This window comes from Perkinsus marinus (assembly GCF_000006405.1).
Source record: "Perkinsus marinus ATCC 50983 genomic scaffold scf_1104296931628, whole genome shotgun sequence".
Lineage (NCBI taxonomy): Eukaryota > Perkinsozoa > Perkinsida > Perkinsidae > Perkinsus > Perkinsus marinus.
In genome coordinates this window covers 79,199-102,616 of record NW_003215694.1, presented here as the reverse complement: position 1 = coordinate 102,616, position 23,418 = coordinate 79,199, and the positions used below count along the sequence as shown (strand labels likewise).

Sequence of the window (23,418 nt, the reverse complement as noted above, 5' to 3'; positions counted from 1 at the left end):
CACGATAAATTCCATCGCGATAATAACACGCTAGACGATCGAGCCTGGATCAGCGCCGCCGCTAGTGGTATACTTCAAAATTACGGTATAAATTATTTTCGACAGCACTTTGATTGTCGAAAGTGACAGCAATTATCTTTCTCGACACCTACTGCATACTTTCGACAGCAAGTTGTCGTATTTGATTGTTGCCGTCAATTTGACAGCAAATTGGAGTGCGACCGGCTGACAACCAACCTTGTCTATTTCGTGTACTCCAATTTTGCACGTATAGCCGCATCAGGAGGCAGTCCTCAGCACAATCTCACAGCGATGGTGGAATTCAAGTGACTTTGAAATGAAGTTTGTAGTCCCATACTTGTTGATGTTGCTCATTCACATGAAGTTGACTAGCATAAATCAAGCATTCCCTCTAGCGTTATCGTAGTCTAAATCGATTGCGCGCGCCATAGTGTTGTGTGCTGTCTGAACTTGTCCTAAACGAGAGTGTAACTGCCTGAAGTCGACAACTTTGTTGATAGTTCAGTCTCTACAGTAAAGACGAATGGGACATAGCCATCGGTTTTGTGGAAGTCTGGTAGTCTAACTCGAGGGAGTCACTGCTGGGAAGCAGGCGGCCAAGGTTCGATTCGCACAGATGTTATATTCTGAGACGCGATTTCGATTCGTTCACATCGCTGCAAATGGCATGGAGTTATCATAAGGAACACCATATCTAAGCCTACCATATACGATATACTATGAATCACACAACGAATCGCCAGTGGAAGGTGACTCCCTAGCTAATACAGCTTGAGATAGTCTGATGAAGCATACTGGCATGTACTAGCCTCTACTATGAACACTTTCGTCTTCTTTCTATTGAAATGGCCTACCGAGCGCCCCTTCGGTAAGATCCTCTCTTGAGCGCTCTGCTACGCCCTAATACGATAAACCAAAACTTCAACTCCCAAAAACTATCCCAGCTACTGTTTTATGAGCCCCAAGAAGACTGACTCAGCCACGCCCGATACCCCACAAGGAAGCCACCGCCTGCAGCTGCGACTCCGCAAGAAGCAGTACCGAGCATGCAGTCTTTGAGCAAGTCAGTCACACTTCCCAATACAGAAGCAACACAAGGCTCCACCTAGTAGTACTCCCATTGCTGGCCTATATACAAGTCCATCATCTTGGGTGGTAGCCTTACTCCGAGTCAGGACCTAGTTAAGGCGCTGTTGTAACGCGACGCATTGAATGGAGAAATCGCCAAGACGACAATAATAGATTGCGCTGTATCGTTGAGAAAATACAAGATTGCAAGATAGTATCTTGCACGGCTTTGGTCGTCGTCGCCGTGCTGCTACAGAAGCATTTGAAGAACTGAGGAGGTTCATTGCGAAGCTAATCCCGTATAATGGTCAACCAAGCTTGTTGTGTGTACGTTGGCAGTCTGGATTTCGAGGTGAGTCTATTGGGATTAACCTGAGGCGCTCCTTTGAGTCGCCCACAGAGTTTTTCGATATTCCCCGAAAAGCTACAGCGACCCTACTGCCCTATATAAGCATCCCCTTTCGCTCTATCACGCCCCTTGGTCTCCTATATGGCCCTGCATAGTGTCCTCAATACTCGCCTTGGCATATCTCAGTCTCCTATCTCGAAAGGACCAACTCGAGTCCCTTCGCTAGCACTCTGTTTTCCTGTCAGGTTACCGAGAGTCAGCTAGGTGATCATATGAAGTCAGCTGGTGATGTGGAATCGGTCGATATTCTGGTTCGTAGAGATGGCAAGTCCAAGGGTTGCGCGTAAGTCATCGTCCGGACTACGAGCATCGACTTCTGTTCGCTCAGTCTTGTGGAATACAAGACCGAGGAGGCTGCCGAGAAGGCTATCGACACCCTCAATGATACCGAGGTCGGCAAACGCAAGATATTTGTCAGAGAGGACCGCGGGCCCATCGAGGAGATGGATCAAGATGCTGCCACTACCCGTCAGGGGAAGGGCAAGGGCGGCAAAGGAAAGGGTCAGTCCTTGTCCGTCTCATTGCCTCTGGTATAGTGCTCCTTAGGTAAAGGAAAGGGTAAGGGCTTCAAGGGCCGAGATAGAATTCGCCCATTGAAGGTTGGCGAGAAGGACGTCCACAGGCTGATCTATGTTGGCAATGTAAGCTACTGTCCTCGACCGTGCCCCCCTGTTTTAATGCTTTCTCTAATAGTTGCCTTGGAGGACTGCCTGGCAAGATCTCAAGGATCTATTCCGCGAATGTGGAGACGTGATCCGTGTCGACATGGCTGAGGGTTGGGATGGAAGGTCGAAGGGCTTTGCCACCATCCTCTTCCAAGATCCTGAAGGAGCTCAGAAGGCTATTGGTGAGACCTGCTAGAGTAGCTCTCAACTGTTAGGCAATTCCTTTTAGAAAAGTATAACGGTTACGAGCTCCAAGGACGTAAATTGTTCGTTCGTGAGGACCAATTCTTGAAGGAGGACGGAACCTATACTAGAAGCCGCAGGTCGAGTAGTCAGAAAGAAGACCATCCAGCTGATGCCAATGTCGCTCAAAAGGCGCCGCAGGTCGTTGCTGCTGATGACCGTGATGACTAAGACGAGTTGCGTACTTCGCCATCACCATCTCAACCGATCTCTGTTGAAATTACTATAAGTATAGTGACTATCATTTGGTGAATATGGTGAAGTCGTTTCTAGTTGTTGCCTTTTCAACCGTCTATGTGGCGGTGGAAGCGCTAGAGACAACGTCGATTTTCTTTCATTACGAAGGTGATCGTTGGATGTTGTAGAAATGGAGACTATTAGAGTATCAATTTATGAGTTGGAAGAAGCTACTTAGTATCGGGTATATTACGATACAGCACATTGCTACTCGCAAGTTGATTAATAATAAACTCTCCATTGAGTAATTCAACATAAGGTTGCGTTATGAGTTACACAATACAAGTCACAGATGATGTCAGGCGTGTCAAAGTTTGTCATATTCTAAACGACGGGTGTACAACGTGATAAGGGGCGTCGCCTTTCATCAGATAAAGATAAGGGGCTATTCCAGTGCTCACTCCTGGGGGAACACTGGAAATGCCCGTCGTACCAGTTTATCCCATCCAATCGGGGTCTTAACAAGTATGGTAAGAGGCCCTGATGGACAGGACGTCCCCATACACAATATCGTTCATCAACCTAAGCTCGAATACACAGTAAGAAAATGGACCATTGAAGTATCATGAGGCTTGAAAGTCGGATGTTCCGCCAGGCCATGATCTAGCCCAGTATGAATCGTTCCGATATTCGAACCGTGGTCTCAGTACTGGGGAGCTCATCTCCTGGAGATACTCTCTACCTATTCAGAAAGAGATAATACTATCATGGTGAAAGCTTGGTAGACATGGAGCTGAAAACAAGACATGAATGAACCGAGGAGTATCATAAACCTAGTGCTGTCTTATGAAACACGACCGATATATGCTTACTACAAAAGGAACAGTAAAATCACTGGGTTCAGCATGTTCCTATTTGTGGTCGACTCATGCCCACCAAAAGACCCGTGAACTAGCTATGCTCGCTATGATACCCGATGACGACAAAACACAAGTTTGCAGTAATGTTGTACTTCACTTGATTTTCTGAACGCGATAACATGTTTGTATAGTGTCTCCATCATCCTGATTATGAGTTGGGTATTTTCTTCAAGAGTGCGAACGAGTTGAACGGCTCGATTTGAAGGACCGATAAGACTTCTCATTGAAGCTGCTACAAGGCACCCAACACGTCAGAATGCCCTGTAGGCCGATACGCATTCACTCGTGAGTATTGAGGCTAAATTGGAGACTACGGCGAACTACGACAACTCCTTCGTTCCTATGAGGCTCTCTTTTCGTTCCACTTGTTAACGATTCCTATTTCCCACTTGGCTTTAGGCCGACCTAAGCCTCTACAACTTGGCAAAATAATTCTCCCAGTACTCAACTCAAAAAACCTCCGAAATGGAGTTACGGTCCAGAGAAAGTGTACATGGTAGTGCAAGACAAGTCTTCCACTATAGAGATCCAGTTCGATGCCGATAGAGCTCTTCCTCGACCTGATAAAGAGATTGCTGCTAATTGGAGATGAAGGCGGGAGCAGCTACAGCGTCACCTCATTCACTCGTTGTCGAAGCGATTCGTTTTCGTCTTGCAAGGACCGGCATTGTTGAATGAGAATCTTTGGTGTCTGGAAACTTTGGTTATCTACAGTCACCGAACACGGTGAGTGCGAGCAGTAGCCTCAACAGTCCAGTTCTCACCTTTCCGACTTTGACTGAACACAACGGCATTGAGTCTTCCTATCTCCCTATCGCCGTTTTGTGATGAAGCATATTTACTCCAAGCGTGGAAGTAGAGGCCGAGCAAATAGTCATTCTTATTGTCTAGCAGTAACCTCAGTGACCTCCGCCAAAGCTCCTCGTAGCGGGCCTACACTGCTGAACTGATATCGGACTTAATTCAATTCGGAAACCTACCCTCTTGTTCTCTTTCTGTGCGAGGCTGTGCCGCAAGTCGGACTTCTCTTTCGAATGCCTCTGTCCCTCGAGCCGCAGATGACGCTCATTTTCAGCCATCACCTTCGCATAGGCTCTGAGAAGAGGGTTGATGGACACGATGATCCTCCCCTCATCCCTACACGTTACGAGGATCTTACTCATTGAAAGTGGCGGTACCACCACCAGTTCGCCACCACTTGAGCTCTTGTTTGGCATCAACTACAGCAGCCTCGAGTACTCGGCACCTTTGGCTCAGCCGTTCAACGACATGCTCCAGAGAATGCAGCACATCTGACCGCCACGTTCTGTCCGTGAATGATGACGAGAAACCTCTACGTTCTGTCTCGGTCTCGTCCTCTCCTCGACCAGTGAGTGCATCTATGAGCCTCTCGAGAGTTCCTCGGTCATCATCCTCTTCTTCGTTATCGCCGTCTGAGACAGGGAGCACTTGTTCACAGAGTCTTCGTAGAGTTCCTCACTCCTTGGTGTAGTCGTCAGCGAGCTTGATAGAGAGGGTAAGACCTGTAGGGATGAGTGCCTCGAATGGTTGCAAGTTGACGGAATCCTTACTGGGTCGACAAACACTACGGGTGGAAACTCTGCAGAGATGAGAGGAGCAGTAGTTGCTGGCAACATACCAACGTCTTCCTTCAGAGTAGCAGACTCCTCAAGGACGACAACTCTCCCCCGCAGGCGTCGCAGCTGGAGTTAGCGATCCCATTCAATAGCGTTGAGAGGCCATACCTCTTCCTCAGCGTCGTCGTGCTGAAGATCTCCGCATCGTTCAGTGAGAGAGTGTATCTGCCACTGGCGCTGTACTCCTCGTCGATGATGATGATAGTGCACCAGCTCACCTTCTGTTCGCGCTTGTCCAGTTCCAGCTTCAACATTCGAGCCTCTGATAGAGCCAGATCTCGCTCGTCTGTTACCTAGCGAGTGACATAGGCATCGCTCTCCTGGACGACCCACTTTCTCGAGCTCCTTAGTTGTTCTACTCAGCATCTCCACAGCTTGATCTCTATCTGCTGGATGGAGTACTGATGCACTCGGCAAGGGAGGGATGGCAGCCCGCAAGCCAGCTATCCCCGGCCGAAGCTCTGAAGTGTGCCTCTCTTGGTCGGCATCTCGCTGTAGTGTGCGCACTGTGCTCTGACCATGCATATTGAGGCATCCACAAGGAGTGAGCTACAGCAGCTCACTCTAAGTTTTCCCTTCAACTCCTCCGCTTGCACTGCAAAGGCTTGCAAGGCTGAGACCAACACGTTGTCATCGCCTGATAGTATTCGCTCACTCCTCCTCTCGAAAACAGTGGCCTTCCTCTCTGCTTTCAATGATTTCCTTTCCTCCCCCAAGCGTGTCTGTTCATTCCGCAGATTCGTCATCAACCGTTCGATTTCCTTCAGAATGTCTGACTCTTGTTTTTCCAAGGAACTTTCAAGGTCTTGGTTTTTCTCTAATACAGGTTGCATCTGCCACCTTTCGTAACAATGCTAGCTAAGCTTTGTTGGTCACCATTCTGCTGAGTCTTCTACCCTTGGCCGCAGAGAGAAGTGCCTCCTGTAGCTTTGCTTGAGCCTTTTGTACTTCCCCTAGGGTCACTGCGCTATACGGCATATCAACGTTCTCACTCCAGGTAGGCTCTACATTATGAACACAAGGGCACTATCAGAGGAGGAAGCGACAACAGCAGCGGCATGCCAGTGGCAATGGAGAGAAGCTCTGCGTCACCCCAGGCTCGGCTACAATGTACCATTTCAAAACAGTCTTGTTCGTCTTCAGGCCTCCACGCCTGATAGTTCAAGTCGTTCTGCATTAGGATCCTGGCTCGAGGACCACTCTAAAACCTGATTGCTACTGTCTTTCGAGGGAAGGGTGAGCCTGGTTGACCATACCTTCGTGTTCTTTCTATCTACCTCAGGTATGGCCTCTGATCCCCATACACACAAACGTTGGAGTAACTGAATGCAGCGGCTCTAGTCCAATGGCTCAAGATGCTCTGGTTTGCCCTATTGTATTCTCGTCGTGATCTCAGCTTCGCTTCTTTCACCAAGCATTCACTGCTGCTGTTGGGATAGGGCTCGTATCGTTGAACGGCTCTCTCGACGGAGCTCACGAATGAGTCTACTCCTTCCGCAGCAAGAGAGTTGCTATACTTGCACGACTGAATATGTATGCCTCACACAAGGCCCTTGTAGGGATGTCTAAATTACCCTAAATCGGCACTGCACACACTCTCTGATCACGTGTTGGGTTATCTTCATTTCTTCAGTGTAAAGTCGTCCGTTGATGATTTTAGTCACCCAACGAGGAGGAGTATGGGCCGCGGTTTCTGCCATACTTTCACAGTGTTTGTTGCCTATAGTCAACTGAATGATGAGTGCACATATCAACATAGAGCACTTTTCCAAGGATGTTCATGCAAGCAACACTACTGACCACATCCCAGAGCTGGTAGCGCTACCGTGATAGAATTCCGATGTAGTGATCAATAGGAAGATATTGCTATTATCGTAGTCACCCTTGAAACTGATATTGACAAAGAATTCCAACGCAAGAAGTCATAACAGCGAGAAGACCAGCAGGGGAATGCCACACCGTTTAAATACACACGACTATAGAAATCGGGATCACATATTCTATACGACGGACTAAGACTAACAATAAATCCCTTCAAGGGATTCCCTTACTCTAACTTGAGTTAGTCATGTTAACAGTCAAGCGAGGTCGAGCTCTCTACTTGGCGATAGATTCGAAGTGATCAAGAGGACCGTCACGGTTGCACTGAATGAGGAGCCGTTGGCAGTTTTTGTTGGCTCATCATCATCATTACGTTGATTGATGCCAACTCAACATAACCAACAGTAGTATGATCGAAACCTATTTAGGGACCTTCTGGAGGCGCCCCTGTTCCGAATAGGCTCTTCACAAGAATGACGACTTGATTAACAACATAAAGCCAGAAAATGAAGTTGAGTATCCTCTGAAAGGTACTCGGTGGTTGGGCCTGCTGGATCCCCATCTGCGGTCCTTCAGACGATTGCTCTTGCTCGCTATGGGGTTGGGTCTCCTTACCAGACACGACAGTGTGGTCCACAAACGGTTGAGTATCTGGGAAATTAATAGCAGAGACGATAATTCAATTTCACCGCCTAAAAACGTTTATTTCAACTCCATGTTACTCTTAGGTTGATGGCCATCTGCTGGCTCTAGCATACTGGCGATCTCCACATTGTGACCGCCCATCATAGTCTTTGCAGCTGCATCAGGCACTGTGCTCTTCCCACTCTCGAGCGGGTCGTCAGCTAAGATCGATGCTGTGTCCAACGACACCGCGGTAGCACAATTGACTAACCTCGAGCTTTCACATACACAGCCATGTCGTTGTTTGATTTCACCACATGGGCCAAGACGTATTGCATTCCTCTTTTCCTGTCCACATAGAGAGCTCTCGATAACAATATGCTGCCAGAGAGTATCGCCTGAATCAAACCTTGGAGTTTACCATGCCAGAATGTGCGCAGAGTGTGGTATTAGAGAATGGTAATAGGTGGGGAACTACCGGAAACAAGTCCTTGAGTGCCTCCACCTTCTCAAAAGTTCGAAAGCTTCCCAACACGGGCACAAAGGAGAACATACCGCCGTAACCTACGAAGCGATCATACCACTCCTCTCTCAAATCGTAACGACGACTCACCTATGAACTTCATCAGGATCTCACAAGTGAATGTGAAAAGGAGATACAGTGTTATCCAATAGCGTGCTGCATTGAGATCAGAGGTAGCGGTGAACAGAAGGCCCAATATAAACTCAATAAAATACTTGATCATCGACACCGACGCCATCATAGTGTAGAGGCTCTCGTCCATCTGAATGACAACATTATGCTGGGCTGATGAATTCCACACGGGGGTCCTACCGCGGCCATTTGCTCGTTAGAAACAGCACCAAACCTGTCATATATCCTCCTCCTCTGTGGGTCCGAGAGCAGCTCCTGACACTGTGCTATCTTCATAAACATAGCCTGAGACCACGACGACAACAACGATGGCACGGCTAGATATTGAGAGAGCTTACCTCACCCTCCGGGGTCGGATTTCGGTCCGGATGATATTGCAACGATGCTTGCCGGTAAGCTCTTGACATGTCCCCCTCTGAAAGGAAGAGACTCTTCCATAACGAGACCAACAAGCGCGACACGATGGCTCTCGTCACATAGTAATGATTCCTATGGTGCACACTGAGGATTCGGGAATGTGATACAAGTTATATCACATAATTCTCAACTTGAACGATAGTTGCAACGATTTTGGATAATCATCATCCGATTGCAAAGCTCCAAGAGAGTATTTCAACACGCCTCTCCAAGTGCCACAACGACACGAGTCTACTACTAGTGATTGTTCCGGCCGGATCCAAACCGAGCAGCTCGTAGCAGTTCTCCTCTGGCCTTTGTATCTCATTCATTGCAACCAACGCTAGCACCGCTACTGCCAACGCCATCCCTGATCACACCAAACAGGGTGAGGTCGGCAACACCTGTCGACGCGTTGCCTTTCTACCTGTCGTTTGGGACCAATTCCTGGCTGGTGAAGTTAAATATCTCACTAGAGGACCGAGGATGAGAGCGTGCAGAAAAAAATTAGCCATCGGGGTGACCAATGAGCTCCCGCGATGGCCCCTTAACCAAGTGAATAACCCAACTCGCTCGGAATATAAAAACTTTTCGGCGCCTTTCACTACAAAAATCGATGAAATCAATGCAGTAAAGCTGATAAAGCCGTTATTGCACATGCCCGCGGACAGCAGTTCTTGCATGTTTGTAGTTGAAGGCTTCTTCGATCTGTAACATCCTCTGGGTTAGGGTCCTCCAACCAAGTGCCGACCTTGACCCCTAGATCGTCTGTTACGGAATCACAGTACCTAATAGGGCGCACTTCACCCTCCGTTCGAGCCATGATGTGCCTGATGCATAGGTCTTCCATAGACTTGATTACGTCATAGCCCTGTTCCCAAGTTCTGAAAGAATCAGTGGAAAGCTGCTCAAGATGCTGCTAGATGAATAGCCACTCGACAGACGTGTAAGCAGTTGAGCGGCCGTGGCATAAATCCATAGCGCACATCAGCTGATTTCTGAGAGAAGTTCTCTGTCCAGAGTAGCAACCTCTAAGAGACCTTGCCGAGGTATCTTGAGCACGAAATAGTGCTCTATCACTGTTAGCCTAACAGTGTTAGGGTCGTAGTAATGTTGCACTTGTGATGACGACATGGGGCGACCCGACCCTCTCCGTATCTCTCAGTATCATTTCTGAGCCTGTCACAGACAAGACATCCGGCAATCATCAAGTCATCAATAAGCATCTCTGCTAACCATCCTTGCATGTCCTCTAGCCTAGAGGCATCGGGGGTCCTCCCGCCACATATACAATTGAGATATGCGTCGCTGGAGGCTCTCCAAACTAAGGAAGCACTCAATCCAGTCTCGACTGTCCATCAGTAAGACGCTCACCGTACGGCTCACGCGCCATAAATTGTAGCGCGCGCCCACGGAACACAACGCACACATCGCGGTAATCACCGTCATCACGCCCCACGTTGTGAGGCGGGAAGTTGGACTTCCTAAGGTTTCTTATTAATGTAATGTTATAGGACGCGCTCCTCAAGTGAGGAGCGTTGGGGATTCCTATTTTTAAGGTACGCCTTAAGGAGCAGTTCCTTAGTTGTAGACCCAATGTCTATGCTGATCGGCTTGGGCCGATGGTGCGCAGAAACCTTCGTCAATGACGAACAACTGGAATTCGATCAGGCCGCGTCCTCTGTTTCCAGGGGAACTAGAAGAGCAGTTAAAACAGAGGTTGAGAAGACTTCTCCGAAACCCCTCGATCAACCAGCTGTGTTGTACAGTCCTTTGATCGTAACCGCTGGTATCTCATTGATTGTGGTGGCAGTCAGCTCGGTCGCTTACAGTATGTTGGCCTCCCGTTATTCGTTGGAAGTCCTCGAAATGCTGGCCATAGTTGATCAACTTGTCGAGATAAGGGTATTCACTTGCGGTTATCCTCTGTTCCGCCTGGGACTGTTCTGCACTGTATCAACCTTACTCCTCCTTATCTTCCGTCGAATGGGGATACGCGTATTTACCAATGAACGTACCGAAGAACCCATATATGAGCGCAAGACGGTTCCACCTCTTATTGAAAGGGTTTACGAGCACTTGGACGCTCCGAAAGGCTCGGCACTAGTTGAGAGAGTTTTGGAAGTTCTCGCATTACCTGAGGGTACGGAGGCGAATCCTAACGGCTTCGAATTTGTACATATCCAAAACCAACCGCATTACGTCTTAGTCGAGAAACGCTCATTGACGGTGGGAAGCGCCAAGGCCGGTGAGAAGGCCCTGTCGCAGTGGCGAATAACAGTGCACTTCCGTGGTCAACGCTGGAATAGAGTCCGCGAAGTCATGTCCATGAGAAGTGAAGAGGAGTGGAACTCCCAGTGCACGGGATGGGAGGTGCTCCCTGTCCTAGCTACTTGAGTGGTATGCATGCAGATGTAGGTGATAAATGTCCGAGGGGACCTCCTTCAACAGGGGTCTTTGGAGCTGGTCAGATGCACCTATGCGGGTGTGCCGTTCACTGTCAGTGCAAGAGAGGTGTCACAGTTCCGTATTAATACGAAATACAAACACTGCTGAAAGGTTCTCCAGTTTCGGACATGCCACGAGCAGGATGACAGGAGTATCATAGCCTTCAGTAGCGAGGGAACAGATGCGTAAGCTGCGTGGAATAGACGAACAATTGAATTCACCAATTCGTGATACCGTTGCTTGGCGTGGCTTTTCCAGTGCAAGGCTAAGCATAAAAAATAATAATAAACTGGAAGAGAACTAATTCCTTGAGGGACTTATTCAACGAATTCTGACGAGTTATCCCTGTCTAAATGTCAGCGGAGCACTAAGTGAGTCCAGGTTCAACATAGCCGTCAAGGAAGGGCATACTAGAGCCCACCAGCATCTCGGTGGATGGGTCATAGAGCCTCTCGCCGGAGAAGCCGATGGTACATCATTGAAGGTCGTCTCGTGTGTTGATCCGGGCGGGTGAGTTACCTCTCTCATATCTTGGTTATAATTTTAATATGCTGGGCTGGTGAAGATACGTTCCGTTATCTGTTCTCAACTGGATGGGCTGGCGAGGCGCGGTTGAGCTGTGTACGAGTCTTAACAGCTTTATGGAAAAAGTAGCGGATAATTGAGACCATGAATTAGAGGGGATCTGCCAGCTGTCACGTTTGCTTTACCGACCCGAACGGTTGTGTTTTTCATTTGCACTTTTCAAGCATCTATTCCATGAACAGAACCATCGATTCCATCTGCTTTCAGCGGAACCGGCTCCACGAACAGTGAAATTGATACCCGCAATTTCCAATCCCAGCTACCCTTCCCAATGTAATCGATCGTATTAAGGCACATCTTCAGGCGGCGGCATAGGTGCCCCTCTAAACGTAATCGATCCTATTGAGGCACATCTTCAGGCGGCGGCATAGGTGCCCCTCTAGGCGTAAGCGATCGTATTGAGGCACATCTTCAGGCGGCGGCATAGGTGCCCCTCTCAATGTAATCGATCGTATTGAGGCACATCTTCAGGCGGCGGCATAGGTGCCCCTCTCAATGTAATCGATCGTATTGAGGCACATCTTCAGGCGGCGGCATAGGTGCCCCTCTAAACGTAATCGATCCTATTGAGGCACATCTTCAGGCGGCGGCATAGGTGCCCCTCTAGGCGTAAGCGATCGTATTGAGGCACATCTTCAGGCGGCGGCATAGGTGCCCCTCTCAATGTAATCGATCGTATTGAGGCACATCTTCAGGCGGCGGCATAGGTGCCCCTCTCAATGTAATCGATCGTATTGAGGCACATCTTCAGGCGGCGGCATAGGTGCCCCTCTCAATGTAATCGATCGTATTGAGGCACATCTTCAGGCGGCGGCATAGGTGCCCCTCTCAATGTAATCGATCGTATTGAGGCACATCTTCAGGCGGCGGCATAGGTGCCCCTCTCAATGTAATCGATCGTATTGAGGCACATCTTCAGGCGGCGGCATAGGTGCCCCTCTCAATGTAATCGATCGTATTGAGGCACATCTTCAGGCGGCGGCATAGGTGCCCCTCTCAATGTAATCGATCGTATTGAGGCACATCTTCAGGCGGCGGCATAGGTGCCCTTCTCAATGTAGTTGATGGTTCTAAGGCATGTCTTAAAATTGATCGTACTAAGGCATATCTTGGTGTAGTGGCATATCTTGGTGTAGTGCCATAAGTATCCCTTTCCATTTAATTGATCGTACTAAGGCATATCTTGGTGTAGTGGCATATCTTGGTGTAGTGCCATAAGTATCCCTTTCCATTTAATTGATCGTACTGAGGCATATCTTGGTGTAGTGGCATATCTTGGTGTAGTGCCATAAGTATCCCTTTCCATTCAATTGATCGTACTAAGGCATATCTTGGTGTAGTGGCATAGGTGCCCCTTTCCATTTAATTGATCGTAGTAAGGCATATCTTGGTGTAGTGGCATAGGTGCCCCTTTCCATTTAATTGATCGTACTAAGGCATATCTTGGTGTAGTGGCATAGGTGCCCCTCCCAATGTAACTGGATGTACTGAGGGATTCAGCATAGGGACAGCCTGTACATCCTCAACATTCCCCTGGACCTGTTCTCTCGACCTGGTGTCGAACTCGAGTGTATCGCCCTATTGAAGGACCCATGAAGAAGTCTGCTGATGAACTACTCCTTCAAGGGCTCATTCATACCGGAGGAAATATGAATCTCGTTGAGAGGAGAAGTCGTTGTACCACGTTTGCTTCCTTTATTCGTAAGTAACTTTATTTCGTGGTAATCAGCGATCGAAGTTTGGCTAACAATCACTTATCATACTACCAATGCCGGATGATACAACACATTGACACTGAATATGAACAGAAGCAGACAATATTGTCATATTCGCGGGATCGGTACACTACTCAGACACAACAATGTGCTAGTGGCCGAGAGAAGAGTATTTGACAAACACGACACAGACCTATCATTCAGCGCGAAGCCGATCGAAAAGAACTAGCTACCAATAAAAAATTAAGTTGAAATCCAGAGTTGCACCACGAGTGATGTGTGATCACTAGCTAGACTTCACCGCAACTGAATTATCAACCAAAAATCAGTCCTTAAGAACTGCTCTGTCCTTGGCTATGGTTCCAAAGATCTGATCTACCCTCTCGGCGCATTCGAAATAGGGGTGATCTTTCACGGAGTGACGCTCCTTCATTTTGAAGTACCTGGAACCAACTACAAACGACCTAGATATGCCGCTATGAACTCCCATCATTATCCATGGTGGGTATACAGTTTGCATTCACTCAAATGAAAGAGTGCCAGACTATCCAACTTTAAGACTCCAGCGTAACGTTTTAACATTCGACAATGTCAAATTGACATAAATCTACGAAGGGATAGTTTCAACTCGAATATGCAAGTCGAAGAGAGTGCCCGGGCGCACCATTTTTTCATGTTGGGATACTTATCCAAATTGAGCCCGAGCCACAGATGTAACCTGAAGTAAACGGAGAGCACTCCAGCTAAAGACTCGAGCCAGATAACTGGCTCTAGGGAAAGGAGTCGTTTAGTTTGAGTTAGAAAGCTCCTCACTGGGCAACAAGAGGAAAGACCGCGATGTCAGCCAATGTGAAGTTACCAACAAGGTATTCCTTCCCCTCGAGATAGCCGTCCCAGATAGCAACTTCCTTGCTTAGAGCCTGAGGGACAAACATTAACAGGTGCGGCAGGTACGAGTCAAAGAGTGTCGACCTCAATTTCGGCTCCAAGTTGCTCTTTCTTCTGCCCTTGGAAGAAGACTTGGTAAGCGACATTCTTGGGGTTAAAACTTTGCTCGAACTCATGAATATATTGAATGCACGCAGCCATCTCAGCTGGTGAGTGAGGCGTCAACGGAACCTAAGCTCGGATAGACCCAAGACGAGTGCTGAAGCCTGGGGCGCATACTTGGTCGGGAAAGGCCATGTCCAGATACTGTAGAGCCGCCATGCTATCACGTAGCACGAGTGAGCCATGCGTTAAGCAAGGTACTGTGCCTCGTGGGTTCATAGCCAAGAACTGGGGAGTTTTCTGTTCCCCCTTGAAGATGTCGACCTGATGAGAGCATGACCATCATCGGACATTCTCTGGCCAAGCTACTTCTTTCCTCTCATACGGCAGATTTTTCTCCTTGAGGACTATTTCAACTCTCATGCAGTTGTTAGATGGAGAGTAAGTGAACAATGTGAGTTGGCTCATTAAGAAAAGACAATTGTTCCGAACGGTATTCTATGAAAGGATGATAAGAAGAACCGAAGATACGCGGGTATTCTCCAGTTCCTATATATTTCCTGGCAGGAAAATCCTGCGTGCATGTCGGATGTCACATGCAGTATGTGGGATTAGCAATTGTGGCACAGTAAAGAAGTGGACAGGTCAACAATCTGGTAGAGGACGGGATTTGACTCAACAAAGTTATGCGGATGCGTCTGGGGCATGGAAGCTATCGCTTTCGTCTGAGCCAACGAACGGTAGCGTGACAAGTTGTCAAGTGAGAACGGAGGCGCACGACAACCACACCGTGTGGAGGCGCAATATGGGTCCGAGCGTATATCACGCACCTGGAATCGAAGGTGGATACAACTTATGACATTCAAATCCGGACTGTAGAGGATCGACGGTATTCGGTTGTTACAGAGACCGATTCTCACTGTGTATACGCGTGCACACGTCCCAATACAGTGAACTGTCCTCCAGAGCGACCGGACCTCCCAAAAAAGACAAGATCAAGGCTCTGTTTTAGATTCTCATGATCGAAAATCACTCAAATCGAAGGCCCATTTGCACTGGTTAGCGATAAAACTCGCCAGTGCTGGGATTCGCCACGATTCTAGTTAAAGTTCCCACCAGCTGAGCTCCCATTTGTTTGTCTTGAAATTCAGGACAGTTATGAAGCCATGCTCGGCATGGTCCCCTTAGCTGAGTTACTCTAAGGGCGCATCAATGTGAACTTCAGTTTAGGTGGTTAGATATAGTGTGGATGAGTTAGGCTAGGTATAGTTAGCTGCAGTAGTGATGTCAGAGCGACTGCAGGCACCGTCAAGATCGCCAATACATATCAAATACGCCATAAATTTGCGAGAGCATTCAGTATTGTCATCAATCACATCATATGAGATAATGCCTCTGGCTTTAACCATGCCTCCAAATAAATGTGCTCCTCGAGTAAACTGTGGGTCGGAACTGTCCTTTAGTTTCTTGGCTGATTGTTCTTCGTGTGACCAGTTAAGATTACGTCATCTCGACGGTGGACCCACCAGCCCACTGTAGAAACGCAGACACGCTGGTTGAAGTGCGATACGCCTCTTCTGAAATGTTGGCACGATGATAAAAGCTCATAGAAAATCGTAGATTATCATTGTCTGGCGAGCACCATGCGTTGAGCAGAGGTGATGCCATGAAGTGTGTCAATCTTGGCACAAGCTGCGAAGAAAGGATGCTCTTCGAGTGAGGGCCGATCTCTCATGTTAGAGTACCTGAATCATCGAAAGACGGTTGCCTGTATGCGCCATTTGAAAAGAAACTCTCCCTCTACCGTGATAACATACTATGTACTATGCTCACAGATTTCCCTCAAAGAACGCACTCACCATCGCCGTAGATTAGGATAGTCGGCGAGGTCCAAGCCGAAGCATTCAGTCAACCTAAGAATCATAGACCATATCTCCCATGATTATCAAAAGGACGCTTCCTCACTGCGCGATCAAAGGGAACACCGCGATGTCCGCGAGACTGAAGTCATCAACAAGGTACTCCTTATCCTTCAAATAGCCGTCCCATATAACAAGCTCCGCTTCCAAAGCCTGCATCCAAGTCAATGCTAATAGTCGATCGCAACAACCGGACATTCCTACTTCTATTTCCTCCACGAGTTGGTCTCTGCCCATCTGTTGCTGGAGCACCTTATGGGCAACGTTCTTAGGATCAAGATTGCATTCAAACTCGTGAATGTACTGCAAGCACTTGGCCAATCGAACAGGATCTTTTGGTTGCAATCGTATCTGCTCAACAGCCTGTCATGAAGGCCCCCAGTCGGTGTTGGGAGAATATATGTTCGCTTCCCTCAGGAGTTTCCTCACTAATTATACAAGTCTACATACAAATTCGGGTAAAATCATACAGAAACCAATGACAATTTCCTCATTTTTTCTCAGATTTTCCACAAATGTCACCTACACATGAAGTTGACTACGTGCACGTTTTCTCACACCGCCCCTAGTAGTCGATGTAACCTTACGTCTCTGTTGAAGACCGCGTCGATGTACTGCATAGCCGCACAGCTCTCCGTGATGATTATATCATCGTGAATAAGGGTTGGAGTTCTCTGCCGTGGATTGATAGTAGTGTACTCGGGAGTCCTATGTTCACCATTAGTTTCATCAATCTGATTAATCTCGTCATACTGAGGAACTATCTCTCATGAGTTCTACCATCTTTTTGTTAAATATAACGCTTTTCTCCCTAAGAGTAAGGTCAACTCTAAAGCCATTGGGAGATACACCATCCGTAGTGTACAAGACGACTCGATCGTTGCTACTCCGTATATCTCGGAACAGCGCTGGTGTCTGGAAGCAATGACGGTCATCAAGAGTCCAGACGGCACAGACTTACTTTGGCCGCCTCAATACTGTCACGTCGATGGACCTCCTGGGAGTTTTTTCTCCACCGTTCGAGGTCTTCATGTTCCTTGCCACTCGAGCTTCTAGTTCGGCGTGATCCCGAGTAACTTGAACCCATAACGATATAACACTGAACAGGGGAGTAATCCATCTCAGGGCCAACCTAACAGCCGCCTTACTAACTCAACAACGCGGAGTGCCCTTGGTAACACTTCTGTATAAATCGAGACGAGTACAACACCAACCAATAATGGACTTTAGCATCCACATGAATTCAGGATGGGTCGAATAATAAAACAAAGAAATGAACTGGTGGCTCGTGAGCTCGTTTATGGTATATCAAAAGAGACCTCTTAAGGTAACGAGATTGTTCGTCATCCTCACATCACCGTTGGCGATGCGAAGTGCTACCGCATTTCACCAATCATTGCTGTAACAGTTTATGAATTTGCTTTGCTCTGCCGCGCGACTTTAGCTAGACTCCTCGGATAGGAGAGACGTCACGCGCCACGAAATTAACCTCTGCACGACCATATGTTCAGACCGATAAACCTTCCCGTCGGTTAACAGTTTGGACATACAATGCTGAGGGATTTCATGCAGCGATAAACTCTAGGAAATACATTCACCTGTCACCATCCACCTCATGCTTACGAAGGAGTCCAAAATGATCCGCATGCTAAACCATATTGTCGACAAGCATCAGAAAACAGCATCGTACGCACTAGTACCTTCCGGACCGCCCTAAGTGACGTCTGCCATGATTACAGAAATTATCGTTCATTTCCACCAATTTGTCCAACGCTGTTTTATGGACCTCTTTGGGGCCTAGTCGTAGTATATCACTACTCGTAGTTCTTCTATCAACTGTTCCTGCAGTCATCAACAACAACAACAAGCTGCTGCTGCTGCTGCTGCTGAGAAAACTCCAACGCCCATTACATGAGGAGTGATACCATCATCTCACTCGATACGACAACCCATTAGCACTTCTAAGTTTTGCTGTTATAAGTTGTGATGGATCTATCTGACCGCCAAGCAAAAACTTCTAGGGCACGAGACTTTGTCGCTCACCCTGCATGGACCATGCAGGGTGAGCGACATTCTTCCCATCGTAACATACCAGGTATGTTACGATGCGGGTGACTCGCATCGCAACATTTGCGAGGCAGCCATGGTCATCAAAACCTACCAACCAAGGTAATGCAATATTACAATAGAGGAAAGATGTCTCTTGGATATGTAGTTGTGAGCTGTGTTGCCGTATGTAGACAACTGTATCAGTCATTGGAATTTCAGCAGTCCGCACGGACCGTGCGGCACAGTTATGCACATGTAACCTTAACTAAGTTGAGGTAATAGAACACAAAATTTCTCAACGACCATTGCAAAAAACGGTGCAAAGAGCACAGGAACGAGAAGGCAGACATCGTCGACATAACAGATTGGAGGTGAAAGTTTCACATCAGACTTTTTTCCCACATCAGGAAATGCCCTCAAGGGCTGCCCCTCGGAATATACCTCTCGATATCAGGGCGAGCGAGAACACTAGTAGTTCTGTCTGCATTTGCAGCACATCTCTCGTGACAGCGCCTTGTGAAGGCCAGGGTCCTTAGAAGTTGCCCTTTACCCTCTTGCCAATGGTAAGTTGAGATTAACAACCGTTGCGGATCGATTCGTCGATTCACTACTGTGTTCGATCATTCTTTATTCCTAGATGGTTTTCAGGTCGTTGTTGTTGAAGTTAGAGCTAAGAAAGTCGGCCCTGTGCCCAGGCGAGAACAGCGTAAAAATATTGATGAAATGGCTGGCTTCCTCAGGTGGGGTCTATAGCAGTCGCAGGACTCAGTCTTGGATTCATTCTTAGGTCGGTGCCTGACATCAAGTGTGACTCGGATAAAGGTGGTTGTTGCGTATCGGGTGACTACAGCGCTGTTGTGTCGGCTCTGAAGGGCACCCGCGAATACATGAACTCGAAGAACCCAGGTAGTTTGCTGACCTTGCGGGACGCGATGGAACTCGATGGGATTAGGTGAGGGCGATTTCCAGGATAGTTTCGAGATAATCGCCCGATCAACGGACGGTACACAAGAAATGAAAGATGCCCTTGAGGCGTTCATCACTCCAACCTATGGCGAATCCCCGCCTAGTCAGCTCAAGTGGGTTGGGCGATAGAAAGTGACGCTCTTTAGAGAGCTTACGGATGAAATTATTGACTTCTGGGTCGAATCTGAGAGAAATTCCGACATGGGAAAGGAGGGTCTAGAGACGATAACTTTGAGCGCACTCAGATTAATTAGTTAGTATGAATTCGTGGGAAGTTGATCCTATTTATTGTTGAATACCATATTTTTCCGGGATCGTCGCGAAGGATCCATACGCGCCTCGATTAAAGAGTTGTCCCAATCGGCCAGGGTTGAATTTTTGAATGGCGTGATAATGCCAGTTGCTTTTCCCTTTGTTTTCCAGAGAGCTCAGCCGACGTGGAAGGTCGTCTTCGTCGGATGGCATCGTACAAGTGATGCCCGACATCCCCGAGCGTAAACGTGTATTCAGTTATGACGGTTCGCATGAGCAGAAGGAGTTCTACGAGGAGTGGCATACTCAGTATTAGTAGTATTATCAATTGATGTAACATGGATTTCATATACCGATTTCATCGATTATCTTCCCGGATTTTCTCCTCGAAAAAGAACCATCTTGCGCGATCATCGGACAGCCAACTTTTGATTATCTGGACTCTTTTCGAGACTCAATTTCACATCGTTTTCACACATGTCGATGAGCTAACTTGTGTTTATGGATGAGCCGGAATCAGTCGGGAGTACTGATTACTATCGGGATGCGGTTGCTGCTTCTCGTAGTGTTGTAGAGTGTCCACATCGGAGGAGTCCGGCTCAGTGCCCTGATGCAAACGGATACTCGGATGAGTATATGAGTGCCACCTATGGACATCAGTACTCTACTAGTAAATAGCATTAGCAGTATCAGTACTAGTACTATACTGAGTAAACCCCAGTATGGGCGAGGGATGCTAGAGCCCGACATGGGAGTTATCGATGTTCGTCTGTAGATGCTGCCGGGATCGGTTTGTCGGTATGGCACGATAGCTGGTACGAAACCGGGTAGCGGTATTATACCCGGTACGCCGAAAAGCGAGTACTAGGGAAACAAGACGAGGTTCTGTGAGAATTACACAATCTCGGGGTTGGGTTGATCACGCTACTCTCATATTTGAGCCCAGTATTGTTCTGTCGGCCCTTGGGAACGAATCCATTCAGGAATGAACACTCCGTTGCAGTGAGTTGCCGGTCTGGTAGTTGTGTTAGTCGGGACGGACAGAGTTGAGGTGTTGCCTCTAACTTGGGGACAGAGTTTTTCAATCAGTCGAATTCTTCATCGTGTAGAACACTGCTGGTGTGCGGTGGTTGGTCATCATCGTCGATGGTGACGTCTCACTGTTGAGCATGGGAGCATACAAGTTGTTTGATACAACTAACAGCGTGATGAAGGTTTCTCATGGTGCAAACTGGTGATAGGCAGGGTTAGAGTGCTAATAAGGTAGATACGGGTTAGAGGCATCAACTTCGATAAGTGGGGTTCGTACATGGGTACTGTGAGGATGATGGTGTATGTGGGGAGTTCCAGATTGGTTGGAGGGGTGCTTTGGAAGAGAGGCCGAGGAGGCTAATACGTAAAATAGATGGGAGAAAAGTAGTCACTACCCGGATTTGAACCGGGGTTGTCACGGCCACAACGTGACGTCCTAACCACTAGACGATAGCGACTTACTGTGAAGTTTCTGCTGACATGTTCGTGCGTGCAGAGAGCACAGCTAATGTCTAACTCGAGTGCTCCACGTTTACATATATATCCGTTCGACGCCCGTCTGTGAACCGTTAGAGTGAAACTTCTGATGTTGTCGAGGATGGGGGGCATAGATTCAGTCGGCTGGGCTGAGCAGGTGGGCCTGAGTGGGTTCGATAACTAACAATAAACTACTTCAATTGTACCTCCTGGTGGCTTCGTACTACCATGTTATTAGGAAATTGACCCCAGCCTGTATCCAGAGGAGATCAGTGACTTTCAATGACGTCTGAAATGGGAGGAGGACCCCTGAATTTGTTTGAGGCTCGACCTAATGCACGCCTTCCCACTTGTTAAGCAGATCTGAACGGAAGGGCTTAGCTGCTCGCCAATAAGGAGAGCTTCTTGCCATTGTGGGGATGTTGGAATAATGATGAACCGTGCACAATTTTCAGCTGTACTCTAAGCTTCACTAAAATTTTCATACATTCCTCAGATACGCCGTAGCGGCCATGGCAGGGCCAGTTGTCAAGCATTCGTCCTTTGCAAGTCGGCATCGTCATTATCTCTTGGGCACGGCTTTGGTAGAGCACGCTTCGCCCCAACCGAGAATAGTTACCCCACATAAGAAGCTTTGGGTGAGGACTTCGGCCGCATTGAGGTAGGCGGGGGAATTCTGGTGCTAGCGTATCACGTTATTGGATCCTTATCAAGCAAGTTTGGATGTGCCCATAAACCAGCAGATAGCAATCCGGTGTATGAAGTAGGGGACGTCTCAGCTCATAGCCGTCGAGTATACTGCCGACCCTACCCGTATTAGGCCGCGGAGCATATCGGCGCGACCCTTGCGAATTGTACGCGTGTTAGTATTGAGCGTCGTGAAGGTTTATAGAGAAATTATCGTACTTGTATAGCCTTGCCATCCGCTTCTATTGGTGTCTCCTCACTCCACGCTCACTAGACTCGGAAAAATCTCATGTCTTTTGTAGTGTGTCACCACCAGAGTTGGAATTCTCAAGCGCTCACAGCACGTTGCTGTTCGGCTGGTGTCCCACTCAACCTTCATTCAGCTGAGGTTACCCATCAATCATGTTCCCATCGGTGTCACCATCAGTGTTGGAATATATCTTCGCTTTTCTCACCTGACCTCGCTAGTTGTATAAATTTACATACAAATTTGGGTAGAAGTGTACAGAAACCAATGAGAATTTCCCCAAAAAATTCTCCCAGAGTTTCCATATTATCACCAATACATGTAGTTGACCATGTACATATTTTTCTACACTGATCACTATACTCATGGATTCAGATGATGCCTTCCATGCCCTCATATAAGGAGTGTATTTTTTTCTTAGGGAAAATTCAAAAAATCTGTGTTTCTCGTAAACTAATGAGAGTTTTGAGCTGAAACTTCAACAGAGCATAGATATAGTGATTAACTATTATAGCTAGTCTTGTGTTCCTGAGTGATCGGTCTAGTGCTGGGGTTAATACAATTCACGATGAACATAGACCCAGTGCAGTTATTTTTATCATCGTATGCTGGGTAGCGTGCGAGCAGCACTCCTCATAATAGGGGTTGCGGCTACTCTGGAGGAGGAGGGTGTGATCGATGACCTTGGCCGAGACCCATGGGTTGTGACGCCTATGCTATCGGGTGGTCAGTATAGACTCCCGGATGGTGCTGTCGTGGATGGCGCGGAAATGCCACCAGGAGACTTGGAATTGGTAACAGTGTTCGCTCGGAGATGCCAATTCCGTTTGGATAGAATCTCTATCACAATCCATTGCTCATCACCTCTCACCACATGATGAGGAACTTCATATTAATAGTATCGTAACGGCCATAGATTGGATATTAACCCCGAGTTCTATCGATGTGGTGCTCTCGATCAGACTCTTCGGGAGCTGGAGAATCAAGTGGATCCTACTGTGCTGAGAGTAGATGTAGTAGTCTCTAGATCTAGTGTGAACCTCGAAAGGCGTTGGGGTCTCAATCGGCATCATATTCGTTTGAACGTGTGATGTTCTCCTTAGGCCACCTTGAGTCGTCATGAGCATGCGGATCTCTGTGGTAGAGCATTCGGGCATCTTTTTAGAGAGAACCCTGGATGGGAGACAACTCGAGAAAGGGTTGGCAGTGTTATCAATGAAATTATGTCTGCTATAGGGAAGGGAGGAAGTAGTAGTAGTAGTAGTAGTAGTAGTAGTAGTAGTAGTAGTAGTAGTAGTAGTAGTAGTAGTAGTAGTAGTAGTAGTAGTAGTAGTAGTAGTGGTAGTAGTAGTGGTAGTAGTAGTAGTAGTAGTAGTAGTAGTAGTGGTAGTAGTAGTGGTAGTAGTAGTAGTACT

The 23,418-nt window shown here is 47.6% G+C and overlaps 8 protein-coding genes and 1 non-coding gene across 9 annotated transcripts in view; 4 read left to right on the top strand and 5 right to left on the bottom strand.

The window, feature by feature from the left end:
• Positions 1 to 1,393: 1,393 nt before the first annotated feature.
• Pmar_PMAR009169 (splice factor, putative) lies at positions 1,394 to 2,861 on the top strand (the record flags this gene model as incomplete). The annotated part of the gene is made up of 6 exons (XM_002786299.1): positions 1,394 to 1,441; positions 1,684 to 1,781; positions 1,827 to 1,999; positions 2,045 to 2,139; positions 2,192 to 2,345; positions 2,393 to 2,861. The coding sequence occupies 6 exons, from the start codon at positions 1,394 to 1,396 to the stop codon at positions 2,575 to 2,577; spliced, it is 753 nt and encodes a 250-aa protein (XP_002786345.1). The 3' UTR covers positions 2,578 to 2,861.
• A 1,522-nt stretch (positions 2,862 to 4,383) lies between these two features.
• On the bottom strand, positions 4,384 to 5,665 carry Pmar_PMAR009168 (hypothetical protein; the record flags this gene model as incomplete). The annotated part of the gene is made up of 8 exons (XM_002786298.1): positions 4,384 to 4,449; positions 4,484 to 4,598; positions 4,663 to 4,795; positions 4,841 to 4,936; positions 4,984 to 5,026; positions 5,249 to 5,305; positions 5,359 to 5,433; positions 5,474 to 5,665. The coding sequence occupies 8 exons, from the start codon at positions 5,663 to 5,665 to the stop codon at positions 4,384 to 4,386; spliced, it is 777 nt and encodes a 258-aa protein (XP_002786344.1).
• Positions 5,666 to 7,385: 1,720 nt separating this feature from the next.
• On the bottom strand, positions 7,386 to 8,968 carry Pmar_PMAR009167 (DNAJ, putative; the record flags this gene model as incomplete). The annotated part of the gene is made up of 8 exons (XM_002786297.1): positions 7,386 to 7,612; positions 7,684 to 7,806; positions 7,857 to 7,983; positions 8,064 to 8,149; positions 8,199 to 8,370; positions 8,421 to 8,525; positions 8,579 to 8,655; positions 8,896 to 8,968. 8 exons carry the CDS (start codon positions 8,966 to 8,968, stop codon positions 7,386 to 7,388), a joined length of 990 nt encoding a protein of 329 aa, XP_002786343.1.
• A 1,264-nt stretch (positions 8,969 to 10,232) lies between these two features.
• Positions 10,233 to 11,033, top strand: Pmar_PMAR009166 (hypothetical protein; the record flags this gene model as incomplete). Its single annotated transcript, XM_002786296.1, has 1 exon — positions 10,233 to 11,033. One exon carries the CDS (start codon positions 10,233 to 10,235, stop codon positions 11,031 to 11,033), a length of 801 nt encoding a protein of 266 aa, XP_002786342.1.
• A 2,676-nt stretch (positions 11,034 to 13,709) lies between these two features.
• Positions 13,710 to 14,842, bottom strand: Pmar_PMAR009165 (Glutathione S-transferase A, putative; the record flags this gene model as incomplete). The annotated part of the gene is made up of 6 exons (XM_002786295.1): positions 13,710 to 13,827; positions 14,049 to 14,102; positions 14,198 to 14,304; positions 14,357 to 14,503; positions 14,552 to 14,698; positions 14,744 to 14,842. 6 exons carry the CDS (start codon positions 14,840 to 14,842, stop codon positions 13,710 to 13,712), a joined length of 672 nt encoding a protein of 223 aa, XP_002786341.1.
• A 1,156-nt stretch (positions 14,843 to 15,998) lies between these two features.
• On the bottom strand, positions 15,999 to 17,392 carry Pmar_PMAR009164 (Glutathione S-transferase A, putative; the record flags this gene model as incomplete). The annotated part of the gene is made up of 7 exons (XM_002786294.1): positions 17,255 to 17,392; positions 17,074 to 17,208; positions 16,881 to 17,027; positions 16,498 to 16,644; positions 16,340 to 16,446; positions 16,234 to 16,287; positions 15,999 to 16,119 (listed from the first exon to the last, which is right to left on the bottom strand). The coding sequence occupies exons 1-7, from the start codon at positions 17,378 to 17,380 to the stop codon at positions 15,999 to 16,001; spliced, it is 837 nt and encodes a 278-aa protein (XP_002786340.1). The 5' UTR covers positions 17,381 to 17,392.
• Positions 17,393 to 18,858: 1,466 nt separating this feature from the next.
• Pmar_PMAR009163 (hypothetical protein) lies at positions 18,859 to 20,015 on the top strand. Its single transcript, XM_002786293.1, has 5 exons — positions 18,859 to 18,905; positions 18,991 to 19,082; positions 19,130 to 19,248; positions 19,295 to 19,421; positions 19,732 to 20,015. Exons 1-5 carry the CDS (start codon positions 18,903 to 18,905, stop codon positions 19,874 to 19,876), a joined length of 486 nt encoding a protein of 161 aa, XP_002786339.1. The 5' UTR covers positions 18,859 to 18,902; the 3' UTR covers positions 19,877 to 20,015.
• A 963-nt stretch (positions 20,016 to 20,978) lies between these two features.
• Positions 20,979 to 21,050, bottom strand: Pmar_PMAR009162. Its single transcript has one exon. It is a non-coding gene; the product is annotated as a tRNA-His (tRNA).
• Positions 21,051 to 22,608: 1,558 nt separating this feature from the next.
• The window catches only part of Pmar_PMAR009161 (hypothetical protein), a gene marked incomplete at both ends in the record, with an annotated part of 3,924 nt that continues 3,114 nt past the window's right edge, over positions 22,609 to 23,418 (top strand). Inside the window, 3 exons of the mRNA XM_002786292.1 lie at positions 22,609 to 22,797; positions 22,903 to 23,016; positions 23,107 to 23,251. Coding sequence (XP_002786338.1) covers positions 22,609 to 22,797; positions 22,903 to 23,016; positions 23,107 to 23,251 — 448 coding nt within the window. The remainder of the gene's footprint in view (positions 22,798 to 22,902; positions 23,017 to 23,106; positions 23,252 to 23,418) is intronic.

Excerpts from the sequence above, each read along its gene's own strand:
- Pmar_PMAR009163 (XM_002786293.1), top strand. Across the intron at positions 19,249-19,294 it reads CATGAACTCGAAGAACCCAG|GTGAGGGCGATTTCCAGGAT; the intron begins GTAGTTTGCTGA and ends CGATGGGATTAG. Across the intron at positions 19,422-19,731 it reads TCCCCGCCTAGTCAGCTCAA|AGAGCTCAGCCGACGTGGAA; the intron begins GTGGGTTGGGCG and ends TTTGTTTTCCAG.